Source organism: Hemitrygon akajei, chromosome 11 (genome assembly GCF_048418815.1).
Source record: "Hemitrygon akajei chromosome 11, sHemAka1.3, whole genome shotgun sequence".
Taxonomy (NCBI): domain Eukaryota; kingdom Metazoa; phylum Chordata; class Chondrichthyes; order Myliobatiformes; family Dasyatidae; genus Hemitrygon; species Hemitrygon akajei.
In genome coordinates, this window is record NC_133134.1 from 159,116,589 (window position 1) to 159,133,740 (window position 17,152).

Below are 17,152 nucleotides of genomic sequence, written 5' to 3' on the forward strand. Positions count from 1 at the left end.
TGCTCCATGGAACAAATTCCTAATCTATTCAGCCTTTCCCCATCACTCAGTTCCTTGTGTCCTGGCAACATCTGGACTTGTATAGCAAAAACTGAAAAGAACAGAAGTATCAGCACAATTTTATTAAAAATGTTTGAAGTCTAAAATATTGTCAGGGCACAGTACAGAAGCATACAACGATTCACCTACCTTCTTCCAGGTCATTGCGGGAAGAGGCCTCCAGAAGCGTTACGTTGGGAGTGAAGCTGACCCTCTTCTGATTCCCCATGCCTTTCTTTTTGTCGGTTTTCCTCTTTTTGTTTTGCATCTCCTTCTCATACTGCGCCCATTTCTTCAGCTGCTGCACCCGCCGCTTCTTTGCGGCTCTCAGGCGGTCCGGAGTGGGCAACCTTTCCGGGAACTGGAGTTCCGTCAGGAGGTCAGTGTGGCTGGTCATGACCAAGTGAAGGATCATCAAATCAGGGGCGCTGGGAGCAGGACGAGATTGGAGGAACGCATGGACGGGTGTTCACTTGTCCCAGCGCTACAGCTGATGGGTGGTAGACTTACAGCCGCTCTTCAGCGGAGGGGCAAGGACCAGTGATCAGCCAGATTCTTGCCATTTGCTTGCCCTAAGAAGTGCAAAGCAAAAGATTGGTGCATTAAGTCATTTGGTTCAGGACCACACTCTACACAGATAATGTAACATCCGCCCTGGACGTCCAACCCATAACAAACCCACACAGACACAGATCACAGTGTGAACAAACACAAATACCCATGCACAGACGCACACTCTAAAGGTGGCCGGGCATTCTAGATTCAAGATTACTGCCATATGGGTGTACAGGAGAAGAACACAACAAATATAAATATCACAATTAGAATCAGAACCAGGTTTAATATCACCGGCATATGTCATGAAATTTGTAGTCCTTATGTTAGCAGCACAATAGAATATAATATAATTTTAAAACTATGAATTACAATAGTATATATGTATATTAACTATATAGTGCAACTAAAAAGTAATGAGGAAGTGTTCATGGGTTCAGTGTCGACTCAGAAATGGGATGGCAGAGGGGGTGAAGCTGTTCCTGAATTGTTGAGTGTGTGCCTTCAGGTTTCTGAACCTCCTTCCTACCTGATGGTAGTCATGAGGAAAAGGCATGACCTGGGTGAGGGGGTGTCTTTAATGATGGATGCTGATGTATTCAGGCATCGCTCCTTGAAGATGTCCTGGATGCTGCGGAACATCCAGCACATCTTCAAGGAGCGGTGAAAGCAATCCTATCAAACACAATGTACGAGTAACTGTTATGTAATAGACTGACTGGGTGATGGTGGGTGATGGTAGTTGATGTGCATGTAGTGGTGGTGAGTTGGGTTAATGGTTGGGGGGTGTTATTAAGCCTGACGGCTTGGGGGAAATAACTGTTTTTGAGTTTAGTGGTCCTGATGTGGATGCCTCTCTGACGGGAGCGGGATAAACAGTCCAGGAGCAGAGCGGGTGGGATCCTTCGAGTTTTTCCAGAACCTTTCTGTATATAAGTCCTTGATGGTGGGTGGGCTAGTGCTGGTGATGGGTTGGGCCATTCTAAGTAGATCCCTTCTATCTGCTGTAGGACAAATTCCATACCACAAAATGGCACAGCGAGTTAGGACACTCTTGGCACATCTGTAAAATGATGTGAGTATGGGTGTACAAAGTCCAGCTCTCTTCGTCCTCCTCAGAAAGTACAGGCATTGATGAGCTTTCCTAGTTGTGTGTAATTATCTTACTAACCTCAATCAGGTCTCCCATCAGCCATAATGGAATTGCAGAGCAGACTTGATGGCCAAATGGCCTAATTCTGCTCCTATAAGTAATGTTTATGGTGTTCCAAGACCATAATGAGGTTGTGTGAGATGTGAACTCGCAGGAGTTTGAAATTGCTCACTCTTTCCACTGCCGTACTGCCCATGAGAAGAGTGGTGTGAGTGCTGACACAGGTAATGACCTGCACTGCCACTAACATTTGTGATATGCAGATCGCCTGCACAATGCCATCACCTGAATCATGATCCATGCGGTGGTCAGTTCCACCTGCACTTTATGTGTATGTGTGTGTTACTAGATAAATATGGACCCTTTCAAAGGACCACAAAAGGTCTTGCACACACATTCAGAGCTCCAGATTCCTGAGATGAAACAATGATTTATTTTATTTTATTTCACTGAGATACAATGCAGAATAGGCCCTTCTGGCCCTTCAAGCTGTGCTGCCCAACGGCTACGAATACACTGGACAACAAAGGTTTTGCTTACCGAATAGGTTTGAGTGTATCTTATGGATGTTGGGCTGCTGAACATGAAAGTCACCATGAAATTTCCCTATCACGTAATTTTTTTTGAAATTGTCTATATTTATTATTTTAATTCATAATTCAGATCAATTAAAATGGTGCCCACAATACAAGTTGAAAATGATAGTAAATAAAGAAGCAATAAATTTCAAGAACATGAGATGAAGAGTACTTCAAAGTGAATCCACAGGTTGTGGGAACATTTCAGTGATATAATGTGCCAGGGGACTGTGGATATTGGATTTCGCTTGGCTGTTATCTCATGATGGATGAGGACAGCATACCATTGTGAGGATTAAGTAAGGTCTGGTCTTTCAAGTCTACCTGTAGAATACAGTACAAATCAGTTGACATCAACACCTAGAGCCTAATATTACTTAAAAGAAACAGGGATTTGAATAAAGATGCACCCGTTGTTTTCAAAATCAGATTCTGGTTTATTATCAAGTTCAAAGTAAATTTATTATCAAAGTACACATATATCACCATATACAACCCCCGAGATTCATTTTCTTGTAGACATACTCAATAAATCCAGAATAGAATAATACCATAATTGAATCAATAAAAGACCGCACCAACCGGGTGTTCAACCAGTGTGCAAAAGACAACAAACTGTGCAAATACAAAAAGAATAAATAATAATAAATAAATAAACGTGCAATAAGTATCGAGAACATGAGATGAAGAGCCCTTGAAAGTGAGTCCATTAATTGTGGGAATGATGGGGCAAGTGAGGTTAAGTGAAGTTATCCCCTTTGGTTCAAGTCAAGTCACTTTTTATTGTCATTTTGACCGTAACTGCTGGTACAGTACACAGTAAAAACAAGACAACGTTTTTCAGGACCATGGTGCTACATGAAACAGTACAAAAACTAGACTGAACTACGTAAAAACAACACAGAAAAAAACTACACTAGACTACAGAACTACCCAGGACTGCGTAAAGTGCACAAAACAGAGCAGGCATTACAATAAATAATAAACAAGACAATAGGCACAGTAAAGGGCAGAAAGTTGGTGTCAGTCCAGTCTCTGGGTATTGAGGAGTCTGATGGCTTGGGGGAAGAAACTGTTGCACAGTCTGGTCGTGACAGCCCGAATGCTTCAGTGCCTTTTCCCAGATGGCAGGAGGGAGAAGAGTTTGTATGAGGGGTGCATGGGGTCCTTCATAATGCTGTTTGCTTTGTGGATGCAGCGTGTAATGTAAATGTCTGTAATGGCGGGAAGAGAGACCCCGATGATCTTCTCAGCTGACCTCAATATCCGCTGCAGGGTCTTGTGATCCGAGATGGTGCAATTTCTGAACCAGGCAGTGATGCAGTTGCTCAGGATGCTCTCAATACAACCCCTGTAGAATGTGATGAGGATGGGGGGTGGGAGATGGACTTTCCTCAGCCTTCGCAGAAAGTAGGGACGCTGCTGGGCTTTCTTTGCCATGGAGCGGATGCTGAGGCACCAGGTGAGATTCTCCCCCAGGTAAACACCAGGAAATTTGGTGTTCTTAATGATCTCTACCAAGGAGCCGTCGATGTTCAGTGGGGAGGGGTCACTCCATGCTGTCCTGAAGTCAACAACCATCTCTTTTGTTTTGTTCACATTCAGAGACAGGTTGTTGGCTCTGCACCAGTCCGTTAGCCGCTGCATCTCCTCTCTGTGAGCTGACTCATCGTTCTTGCTGATGAGACCCACCACTGTTGTGTCATCGGCGAACTTGATGATGTGGTTTGAGCTGTGTGTTGCAGCACAGTCGTGGGTCAGCAGAGTGAACAGCAGTGGACTGAGCACACAACCCTGGGGGGCCCCCGTGCTCAGTGTGATGGTATTGGAGATGCTGCAACTGACCGAGGTCTCCCAGTCAGGAAGTCTAGTATCCAGTTGCAGAGGGAAGTGTTCAGGCCCAGTAGGCTCAGCTTTCCAATCAGTTAAAGAGCCTGGTGGCTGAGGGGCAATAACTGACTGGGAACTTGGTTGGTGAGAGTCCTGAGACTCCTGTACCTTCTTCCTGATAGCAGCAGTGAGAAGAGACTCGTGACCCAGGTACCTGACATATATCGTGAAAAATATTGTTTTGCAGCTGCAGTACATTTCATGACAAAAAAAATCAGTTACAAATAAAGAGAGGAATAAACAGTCAATGTTTTGGGCCAACACCCTTCATTGAACTTTTACAGTTTTGGTAAGGGTAAATAGAAAAGGAAACTGCTCCCATTCGAGGACCAGCAGGCACAGAGCTAAAACACAAGGATGCAGATTCAGTTGCAGATTTCACTACAGAACTGGATAAATATATAAATGTATTTTTTAAAATGGGAAGTTGAAGTAGATTAATAAGATGATTTTGTTCCCTCTACTATGAGGGAACAAAAGCACAAAGAGCCATGTAACCTCATTCTGTTCTGTAGTATCTCTATAAAAGGCTGATTTTTTAATTCATGATAAAATGTATCCAAAAGAATAAACACAGTGCAAAACTCTTTTTGTTGTTAGTGCCATTTGATCAACAGATTTCATTGCTCTCTTCCCTCAGACAACCGTTGGATGCTACAAGTCCTTCTCGTGAAACTACTTCCAACTTGAGCGCTTCAGGAACCTTTGCCCTGATTGTGTCATGTGACTGCCAGGGCCGCCATCTCTGGAAGCCATTTTCCTGGAATTTTCACCTCATCCACAACTCTCGCCCATGTTAAAATACCAATAACGCTAATAAGAAAGTGCTGAAGCAAACTGAAACACGATGATATTCTCAATTCTCCTCCAAGCTTTTAACCCATTTGCTTGGATTTTAAATCCCCTTGACCCCAGCAAGATCCAAAACGATTAGCAACCTACCCCAAGCGTGAAGTGATTACACTTTAACCTCTGTTGAGTTTGATATTTTTATGACCTGATAACTAAACTCCCTCACCCTCCTGGTCTTTGGCATGAAGAATTCCCCAGGTTTACCACAGAACACACAGGAAAGTACCTTTAGAACCACAGTGGATTCTCTCTGTTAACTCAGGGGTTTTGAGAACAGGGGGTGATATGTGTTTACAGGAAAGGAAATTTTTTTTTTCTCCAACAGACTGCTGATTTCAATACAGGTCATTGCTCTACTGAACAGATCCCTCATGTGATTCTCTCTGGTTAGTGAGATCAGGTGGGTAGCTCTTGTCTCCTGGTCAGAAGCCTACGGCGGTTTAGTGGGCTCAGCCCAACATATCATGGGCACATCCCTACTCACCTTCAGTAATATCTGATTGTGTTCTTTCTTCTATTATTTTGTATAGGCTAAACCATATGACAGAGGCCCAGAACTGGGCCGTTCAGCCCATCAAGTCTGCTTCGCCATTCTGCTTCACGGCTGATCACTTTTTAACCCCATTCTCCCATCTTCATCCTCCAACGCTTAACCCATTTGTCAATTGAAGTCAGAGGAATGGTGAAGGGAAGGGAGATACAGAGGATGTGAGTCCCACCTCTCAGTCCCAAGTGCAAGGCACGATCTCCAGATTATCAGGAATGAATTGAGTAGGAAGCAAGTGGGTGCTATCTTTCCAAAAGAATGGTTAGTTATTTATTAGGGTACAGTGTGGTATAGGCCTTCCAGCCCACCACCCAGCAGCCCCGATTTAACCCTAGCCTAATCACAGGGCAATCTACAACGATCAACTGGTACGTCTTTGGACTGTGGGGAGAAACCAGAGCATGCAAAGGAAACCCATTCAGTCACGGGGAGAATGTACACACATTCCTTACAGACAGCGGTGGGAACTGAACCAATCATCTGTACTCTAACCACTACACTACTGTGCCATGCAAGAGCACATCTGATGAAGAGGAGGGAAATACAAAGAAAGATTAAACAAGACGTACCCTTACCACCAGAATTGTATGCAATCTACCTTTAAACACATTTTAAAATGCTATCCTGTCAAATGTTCTTCAATCTTTTATAGCAGTCCTGTGAAGTGCCCAGTTCCACTTATATCATGAACCTGAAATCACATAAGCTTTGCAAAGCCCTTTATGTTTTAATACAATTACTTCAAAGGATTTATATCTCCATTTTCAAGCATTTCATTCATGACCATAAGACGATGAAGATACAGGAACAGAATTAGGCCATTTGGCCCATCGACTCTGCTCCACCATTTCATCCATTTTTCCTCTCAGCCCCAATCTCCTGCACTCTCCCTATATCCCTTCATGCCCTGACCAGTCAAGAATCTATCACCCTCTACCTTAATACATGTAAAGACCCGGCCTCCACAGCTGCCTGTGACAACAAATTCCAGATTCACCACTCTCTAGCTGAAGAAATTCCTCCTCATCTCCATTCTAAAAGCATGTCCCTCCATTCTGAGTCTGTGTCCTCTGGTCTTAGACTCTCCCAATTCATACTGATTCAGTTCATGTTGATAACATAATAAACATCTGTTTAATGTCACACATTTTCTGCAGCTGTTCACAGCTCAAAATTAACATCCAGACTGTCCCTCGCTTACCCAGCCATCGCAGATTTCACAGCAAGGAAGAAGTGTTAATCCTTTCCCCAACCCTCGATCACTCATTCATTCCTCTGCATTATTTGCCTTACTGGGGAGTCCCACCTCCCCCCCCCACCCCAAATCTATACCAAACTCCACTCTAAATATTATCTTCCCCTTCCCACATCGCATCTGGCTCCCATTGTCTATTTTTTCCCCTCCTTAACACAAGAGATTCTGCAGGTGCTGGAAATTTGGAGCAACTAAACAAGATACTGCAGAAACACAGCAAATCAGGCAGCATCTATGGAGAGGAATTTCTTTAGCCAGAGAGTGGTGAACTGGCTACATTATGGCCTGGTTTGAGAACCTCTCCATAGAGGTTCAAGGCCTTTGAACTGAAAAAGGTAGTGAACCCCAAAAGGTAGTAGATTCAGCCCAGTACATCACGGGTAAAGCCCTCCCAAACATTGAGCACATCTACATGAAATGCTGTGGAAGGATCCATCATCACAGATCCCCAGTACCCAGGCTATGCTCCCCTCTTGCTGCTGTCATCAGGTTGAAGGTATAAGGACCACAGGACTCGCACCACCAGGTTCAAGGACAGTTACTGCCCCTCAACCATCAGGCTCTTGAACAAAAGAGGATAATTTCACTCATCTATTGAGATGTTCCCACAACCACTGATCTCACTTTAAGAACTCTCCATCTTGTTAATTCATGGTGCCATTATTTATTGCTATTTATTTATATTTGCATTTGCACGCGTTGTTGTCCTCTATACTCTGCTTGCTCTTTCATGATCCTGTTACACTTACTATTCTATAGACTTCCTGAGTATGCCCGCAGGAGGATGGGCCTCGGGGTTCTATGTGCAGACATGTATGTACTTCGATAATGAATTTTACTTTGAACTTTCAATCTGGAACTTTATGACCTTTCTCTTGGTATTACTATCCTAACCTATATCTGCTTTTCAGAACAGACAGTCACCAGGTTCAGTTCCTGAGAACTATCCCAGAACCAATTTCACTGTAAGTCAGAAACGTCCATTTTCTCTACTGACCCATAAGGCATCACTCTGCAGGCACCGTACTTGTTCTCGTACTTCATTTCATTAAATATTCACCTTAACTAAGCTGTCGGAATACTTATTTAGAGATACAATGCTTTACTGGCCCTTCTGGCCCAACGAGCAGCAACATTGGCCTAATCACAGAACAATTTACAACGACCAGTTAACCTACTAACTGGTAACTCTTCAGACTGTGGGAGGAAACCCAAGCGGTCAAAGGAAGAACGTACAGAGAGCGCTGAAATTGAACTCCAAAGCATTCCATGCTATAATAGCCTTGCGCTAACCGCTACACTACCGGCCCGCCCTGGTAGTACGGATATATACTATCCAATCATTAATTAATTATTATTAATGATGGTTGGAAATAAATAGGCCAGTGATAATAAACCAGATTCTGATTCTGGAAGAAGATACAGGAGATCTCCCGCATTTTCTTTTCATCTAGACTGACAGCAATCAGCAGATCAAAACAAAGATCTGACCAGGAATAGTTGGAAGCTGACTGCTAGCTGAAGTAATTGCTTTGGGACAAATTGTATTCTAATTGCCCAGCCATAGACGGAGAGCTTACACTTGATTGAAAGGCACTTAAAACGCGAGCTAGAAATGCAGTCAATCGTAATGCTGCCCTTTAGGATGACTTATATAAGTAATTTTAAATCTGAAGAGCATGCAGACAATAGAAAAAAACAGTTTCCAATGTACACTCAGAGGCCACTTTATTAGGTACACCTTCTTGTTAATGCAAATATCTAATCAGCCAATCATGTGGCAGCAATTCAACACATAAAAGCATGCAAATATGGTCAAGAGGTTCAGTTGTTGTTCAGACCAAACATCAGAATGGGGAGCAAATGTGACCTAAGTGACTTTGACTGTGGAATGATTGTTGGGGCCAGATGGGGTGGTTTGAGTATCTCAGAAATTGATGACCTTCTAGCATTCTAAATGTACAGTGTCTGGCATTTACAGGTAATTGTGTGAAAAAAAAACATCCAGTGAGTGGCGGTTTTGTGAGCAGAAAAGTCTTGTTAATGAGAGATCGGAGGAGAATGTTCAGGCTGGTTCAAACTGACAGGAAGGCAACAGTAAGTCAAATAACCACATTACAACAGTGGTGCGCAGAAAAGCCTCTCTGTATGCATAAACTTCAAATCTTGAAGGGGTCTACAGAAGCAGAAAACCACGAACATACACTCAGTGGCCACTTTGTTATTTTCAAGAGGTACCTAAAAAAGTGGCCACCAAATGTTTGGTGGGGGGGGGGGGGGTTCAAAATTATGGGAAAAGGAGGCACAAAGATTTAGGAAGCAGGTTGAAGGAAGAATTTACGTTAAGATAAGAAGGCCTGAAAAACTATGGGATATATTGGCAAAGTTATTAGTTGCATCTTACACTGACCCAACAGCTTAACGGAATGCTTAAAAGAAATAAGATTTGGGGGAGGGATGGGTTTACAGTTCATGCAAAGGATGAAGTCTGTACTATTTAGTGATCGGACAATTTCAGCAGTCAGTTCAAAAGATCAAATTTCAAAGTAAATTTTATTATTAAAGTACATATACGTCACCATATACAACCCAGAGATTCATTTTCTTGTGGGCAGACTCAACAAATCTATAGAATAGATACTATAATATATAATCTATATAGTCAGAAGTTAGTTTCTAAATACTGCCCTCAAAAGGCTAAAATAACCCATGTGTGTATCCAAGAGCAGATTCACAGTAGTTCACCTCTGTGATGCATGGAACATGTAACCTTTCACATCTACTCAAGGCAAAGTGCCACTCAAAGTTAAAGTAAAATTTATTATCAAAATACATATATGTTAATATATACTACCTCGAAATACATTTTCTTGCAGGCATTTACAGGAAAATAAAAGAATACAATAGAATATTAATAGAACTACAACTAGAGGTCATGGGTTAAAGGTAAAAGTGAAAAGCTTAACGGGAACATGAGGGGAAACTTCTTCATTCAGAGCATGGTGAGAGTGTGGAATGAGCTGCCAGTGCAAATTGTACATGTGAGCTCACTTTCTACATTTAAGCAAAGTTTGCAGAGGTACATGAATTGTAGAGGTATGGAGGGCTCTGGGCCCAGTGCAGATCGATGGGAGTAGGGAGTTTAAATGCTTCGACATGGACTAGATGGGCCGAAGGGCCTGTTTCTGTGCTGTAATTTTCTATGTCTAATTTATGATAAACTTTACATAAACAAAGACGGACAAACAACCAAGGTGCAAAAGATATACTGTGAAAATAAGTGAAACAAGTACTCCTCTCCAATGGGATCCAATGCAGCGGTAGCTTCTGCCTTATACTGGCCTGAGGGAATCACAGAAAACTGATGCCAGTGCCCAACATCTTTTTGACATGTAGTGAGCTATCCAAAATCACTACAAATGGACTAATCCTGAATTCCTCATATTGCTTATGGGTTGTATAAACACAGGAGTAGAATTAGGCCATTTGGCCCATCAAATCTGCTCTGCCATTTAATCATGGCTGATCCATATTTTCCCCCTTTTCAGCCTCATTACCTGGCCTTCTTTCTGTAATCTTTGGTACCATGTCCAATCAAGAGCCTATCTAGCTCTGCCTTGAATACACCCAACAACCTGGCCTCCACAACTGCACTTGGCAACAAATTCACCACCTTCTGGCTAAAGAAATTTCTGTGCATCTCTGTTTTAAATGGACACCCCTCTATCCTGAGGCTGTGCCCTCTTGTCCTAGACTCCCCCACCATGAGAAACATCCTTTCCACATCTACTCTGTCTAGGCCTTTCAACATCCAAAAGGTTTCAATGAGATCCCTCCTCTACCTTCTAAATTCCAACGAGTACAGACCCAGAGCTATCAAATGTTCCTCGTATAATAACCCTTTCATTACCGGAATCATCCTTGTGAACCTGCTCTGAACCCTCTCCAATGCCAGCACATCTTTTCTTAGATCAGGAGCCCAGAACTGTTCACAATACTCAAGATTAGACCTCACCAGTGCCTTATAAAGCCTCAGCATCACATCCCTGCATTTGTATTCTAGACCTCTTGAAATGAATGCTAACATGGCATTTGCCTCCCTCACCAACGACTCGACTTGCAAGTTAACCTTTAGGGTGTTCTGCACAAGGACTTCCAAGTCCCTATGCATCTCAGATTTTTGGATTTTCTCCCCATTTAGAAAATAGTCTGCACATTTATTTCTACTACCAAAGTGCATGCTCATGCATTTCACTCTCAGCCCCAAACTCCTGCCTTCTCCCTGTTTCTCTTCATGCCCTGACCAATCAAGAATCTATCAAACTCTGCCTTAAATATATATCCACTCTCATCTTTTTATTGTTTACATACTTGAAAAAGCCTTTACTATCCACTTCGATATTGCTTGCTAGCTTGTTTTCATATTTCATCTCTTCCCTCCTAACGATTCTTTTAGTTGTTCTCTGTAGGTTTTTAAAACCTTCCCAATCCTCTGTCTTTCTGCTAATTTTTGCTTTGTTGTATGCCTTCTCTTTTGCTTTTACATTAGCCTTGACTTCCCTTGTCAGCCACAGTTGTACCATTTTGCCATTTGAATATTTCTTTGTTTTTGGAATATTGTACATCTATCCTGCACCTTCCTCATTTTTCCCAGAAACTCACACCATTGCTGCTCTGCTGACATCCCTGCCAGCTTCTCCTTCCAACTTACTTTGGCCAACTCCTCCTTCATACCACTGTAATTCCCCTTACTCCACTGACATACTGCTATATCAAACTTTACTTTCTTCCTACCAAATTTCAAGTTGAACTCAATCATATTGTGATCACCACCTCCTAAGGGTTCCTTTACCTTAAGCTTACCCTAATCACCTCCAGTTCATTACATAACACCCAATCCACTATAGTTGATGCCCTAGAAGGATCAATGACAAATCGCTCTAAAAAGCCAACTCATAGGCATCTCAACAAACTCACTCTCTTGAGATTCATTACCAACTTGATTTTTCCAATTGACCTGCATGTTGCAATCTCCCATGACTATCATAATATTTGCCCTTTGAAACCACTTTTCTATTTCCCATTGTAATCTGTGGCCCACATCCCAGCTACTTTGGGAGGCCTGTATATGACTACCATCAGGGTCCTTTTACCCTTTAATTTCTTAACTCAACCCACAAGGAACCAACATCTTCCAATTCTATGTCACATCTTTCTACTGATTTGATGCCAGTCTTTACCAGCAGGGAGTCCAGGGTAGCACCTCTGGTCCAGCGTCCAGCCTGGGACAGCTCACTCACCTTTGGTTCCCACTGGACACTCAGCTCCCACCCATGTCTCCAAGTAGACGTTTGCCTGTGACAGTGGCCACAACGGGCGTACTAAACCGTGTGAGGGTAGCCAGTGGTCCTCGTACCCCAGTGAGACAGGGACACGCCTGTCCTAGCATGCAAAGTCAGCTCCAGCAGAGATCCAAGGGCTAGGAAGGCAGTACTGCAACACTCCGTGGAGAGCGAAGGCCATGACAAAGCACAGAAGACCATCATGGTCATCCACCGCAACCAGGGAAGACCCCAGTTTGTGACACTTGTTTGTACCACTGGACACGGCCTTCTGAGGTTGAATGAGTGGAAATGCCCTCATGCAATGGCTTTTCCACTTTAAAAACCCTTCTGCAGAGGCTTCCTGTCATCGTCAGATACGACGGACAACCACCATATATTGCTTATTGAGAAATTAATTATAGAAGAGGATAGCTGGCACAGAAAAATTACTTGCCTTTGCACAGCATTTCATTATATTTTTGGAATGTCTCTAAACATTTCAGAATTAATTACTTTGAAAGTACAGTGACTGTACTTTTAAAAAAAAACGCAGCAACCATTCTGCATCAATAATGATTCAAGCAGCAGTAATCGGTATGACCGAATGATTTGTTATTTTCTCTGTAATATTGAATGACAAGTATAATTTACAACTTCATTTTAATTAGTCATGGGGTCTGCCAAGCCAGAAATGATGGGATATTTGCGAATAGCACCTCCAGCAGTGCCTCCCTCTCTCAGTGGGTGTAGACTTATATCTTTGCAGACATGCCTCGGAGCTCAAAATAAGACCCACAGATCTCTGGAGGAACTCAGTTGGAAAAAGAGTAAACAGTCAAAGTTTCAGGCGGAGACCCTTCCTCCACCAGGAAGGGTCTCAGCCTGAAACATCAGCTGTTGACTCTTCTCCATAGATGCTGCCTGACCTGCTGAGTCCCTCCAGCACTGTGTATGTGTTGCTCTGGATTTCCAGCATCTGCAAATATTCTCGTGTTCAAAATAAGCCCAACTCTAAAATCCTCATTCAGCTCCGAATAACAGAGCTAGTTAACCTCACAACAATACAGCGAGTTCAGACAGGGACCGAGAGAGGGAAGGCGATCCCATCAAAAGATAATTCAAGGACCATCGAGTCACACAGCACGTATAAAAGCAGGACCTTTGACCCACCACATCTACGTTTTGACAATCTTCTGTAGGTGCGCAGCGGAAAGTACCCTGACAGGTTACAATCATGACTTTTGTGTAGAAACAGCAATGCCCAAGAATGGAAAAGTCTACAAATAATAGTGGGTGTAGTCCATCACAGGAAAAGCCATCTCACCATTGAGCAGAACTGCAAGGAGCACAGCCACAGGAAAGCAGCATCCATCATCAAGGACGCCCACCATCCAGGCCATGCTCTCTTCTCACTGCTGCATGTAAATGGTGGGCAGGGCTTTGCCTGAGATGGACTGCACTGTACCCGCCATTTTCTTGTAGACTTATCCATTCTTGGGCATTGGTACAATATCACCAGACAAAATCCAACTCATGCCTTTAAGAGCAGGGGAATCTTCCGTCCTTACCTGCTCAAATCCATTTACCCAGCAGTGTGATGGGCTCTTATCTGCCCTCTGCACTGTTGTTTCCCCAGAGTCTCAGCCAGCTCCATCACAACCACAATTCTCCCCACTATCAAGGCATCTCCATGAGGTGATGCCTCAAGAAGGCGGCATCCATCTTTAAGGACCCCCACCATCCTGGACATGCCCTCTTCTCATTACTAACATACAGGAGCCTGAAAATGCACAATGGACATTTTAGAGACAGCTTCTTCCCCTCCACCACCATATTTCTGAATGGTCCATGAACCCATGAACATCATCTCAATATTCCTCATTTGAACTATTTATTTATTTTTGTAACTTTTAGGTGTTTTTTTTTAAATGTCAGAATCCAAAACAGGTTTAATATCACTGACATATGTTGGAAACCACTGTTTTTTAATAAAATATTTTATAAGATTTGTATTTTTTAAAACAAACCCCCATGTATTTTTTCCACACCCACTGCAGAAAGAGGTACAGCAGCTAAACTAACAGTTTATTACCTCCCTCATTTTTCATTGGCTAAGTACCAGCACATTACCCATATGATGTAATTGTTTTAATTACATAGTCTATTAACTAATCTATTACTATCTAAGGCATTTCCCTCATCTTATCTACAAAAGTGGTAGACTTTTCCAGAGCAGCCATCTTGGCTTCTTCTTTATTCCTTTGTCCCACACCCCTAAGCATCATTTCTCAGCTCTTTATGTAGTTTTCATAGTATTTGCTTGTACTCTAAAATAAATTGAAATCTTGGAACTAAAACGGTTCATCATTCCTGACTTCCAGAAGAAGCCCAAGGATCAGAAATTAACCAGAGGTCCAACATCCAGAGATGTTATTAAAACTATCACTTTGCATCAGCAGTATAGTGCAACACATAAAAACATTTCTTTAAGTTATTATAAGGAATATAGAAAAATAAATGAGTAATGCAAATCGAAGGCAAAATGATGAAGTAGTCTTATAGGTGGCAGGGCGGAGATATATCTCTACCAAAGGAGGTGAAAGCCACTCCGTTCCCTCCACGAACCTGAAGGTCACCTTTAGGCAAGGTGTAGCACCTGCTTAGACCCCACCCCTTTTCATATGAAGCCATGGGAACAGGTGATGCACATCACAAATCCTAGTTGTGTGACCACTGATGCCAAGCAGACAATCTCTGAAGAGTATTGATAATGGCTGTGGTCACCCGTCTTGTAAAGGCACTGCCCAGAAGGTGGCAATGGCAAACCACACCTGTAGAAAAATTTGCCAAGAACAATCGTGGTCATTGACCATGATTGCCCATGCCATACAGCACGGTACATAATGATAAGTCTTTGTGAGTTCATGGACTGTTCAGAAATGGGAAGGCTGAGGGGGAGAAACTTTTTCCTATCTTGCACCGCACTGCTGCCTCAAAACTACAAATCTCACAACATGCCAGTGATAATAAACCTGATTCTGATCCACCAGTGGGAACAGTTTTTAAATTTTGAGCAGAAGCTACAAGAGGAACATAGGGATTTTTATTTAAAATACAAGACGTGTTTATGGCATGGAAGCCACTGCATGCGAGGGCCGGTAGGAAGAAAATCAAAAAAACTGGACAACAGAAAGCATCACTTGCAGAACAATGGGGAAAAACAAGGAAAATATGTGATTATCTGATCGAATCCAGCATAGGTACAATGGGCCAAATGGCCTCTCAATTTGCTGTAAGAATTATCTAATTCTTCTAATCTTAGTTTCCTGTGCATCCTCATTTACCATCCCTCACCCCTCTTCAAACCGATCACTTGGTCTTTACATTCCCCCTATCCCCTCCATACCAGACACCTCACCTTCTGCTCTCTCAGCAATGAGGTAAGGTTTTGACCCAAAACATTGACAATTCCTTTTCCTTCCACAGATACTGCTTGATCCACTTCTTCCAGAAGTCTGTTTGCTTCTCCTGAAAACTCCAGCATCTACAGGCCCATTGTATCTCTGATTTACCATCACAATAGGCAGCCTTGTCTTCATCTCCTTCATTCACTATCAACGTCTTCTAGCCTCTCTACATTCCTCCACCAACCATTCCTGTGGATAAAGCCTTTGGTCCCCTGCCTAAACATCTCTGTCATGAATCATTGTGGATATCTGCCTGGTAGCCATGGTGGGGCATTCAGGTGTCCTTGGGCGTGGAGTGGACATGGAGAGGATATTTCCAACCGAGTGATCCATAGAAGGAAGCTCCTAAAGAACAGAGATGAGGAGGAATTTCTTTAGCCAGAGGGTGATGAATTTATGGAATTCATTGCCACAGACAACTGTGGAGGCCAAGTCATAATCACAGTGAATGGCGGTGCTGGCTAGACGGGCCAAATAGCCTACTCCTGCACCTACTGTCTATTGTCTATTGTCATAGGGTATATATAAAGCAGAGGTTTATGGGTTCTTGATTAGTAAGGGCATCAAAGGTTATGAGGAGAATGAGGTTGAGACAGAAAATAAAGCATGGCCTAGCTGTGCTTCTACAGCTTACGGTCTAAAATAAAAACAACATTTTACGCTGATATCACTAAATATTGCCATTCCGAAGAAAACCACACACTTGATCATTTCCATGTAGGTTTCTGTTAGTTCCTCAAACACAGCAATTGTTACTTCCACTTCTGCCGCTAATCCTGTTCCCCTTTGGAAGTTCCCACACAATCTCTTCCTAATGAATTTTTGTGCCATGCATCCGTAAGACATCAGAGCAGAATCAGGCCATTCGGCCCATCAAGTCTGCTCCACCATCCACAGACACAATCTTTTTTTGAAGAACTTCGACACTTCCCTTTGTTCATTTTTTTGAAACCTGTGTTCACTGAGTACCGTGTCTTACCACTGACCCTGGACCATTAACTCTGTTCCTCTCTCCACAGGCGCTAGGTTTTTCCAGAATTTTCTGTTTCATTTCTTACCAAGCTCGCAACAGTGGCAACTGTACCTGTCTTCTCTCTCAAAATGATTTTACGTCTCTCTTTATTACAGCCCAGTCCACCACAGGCAAAGCCCTCCCCACCTCTGAGTACATCTACAAGGAGCACTGCCACAAGAAGGTAGCATCCATTATCAAGGACCCCCACCTCCAGGCCAAGCTCTCTTCTTGCTGCTGCATGTAAATGTGCTCGATGGTGGGCAGGACTTTGCCTGAGATGGACTGGGCTGTATCCACCACTTTCTTGTAGACTTGTCCGCTCTTGGGCATTGGTGCAATATCACCAGACAAAAATTCAACTCATGTCCTTAAGAGGGGGGATCTGCCATCCTTACCTGCTCAAACCCATTTATCCAGCAGTGTGATTGAGTGTGGAATGGCCTAGCCAACTAACATTTAACGACAGTTAAGGCCAAA

The 17,152-nt window shown here is 42.9% G+C and overlaps 1 protein-coding gene across 3 annotated transcripts in view; it reads right to left on the reverse strand.

Moving 5' to 3' along the window:
* LOC140736173 (protein phosphatase 1 regulatory inhibitor subunit 16B-like) overlaps positions 1–17,152 on the reverse strand; it is a 223,878-nt gene that overhangs the window by 169,912 nt on the left and 36,814 nt on the right. For all 3 annotated transcript variants that reach the window (XM_073062040.1, XM_073062042.1, XM_073062041.1), the window contains one exon: positions 190–611. In XM_073062040.1, the coding sequence (XP_072918141.1) occupies positions 190–454 (265 nt within the window). In that variant the 5' untranslated portion in view covers positions 455–611. The remainder of the gene's footprint in view (positions 1–189; positions 612–17,152) is intronic.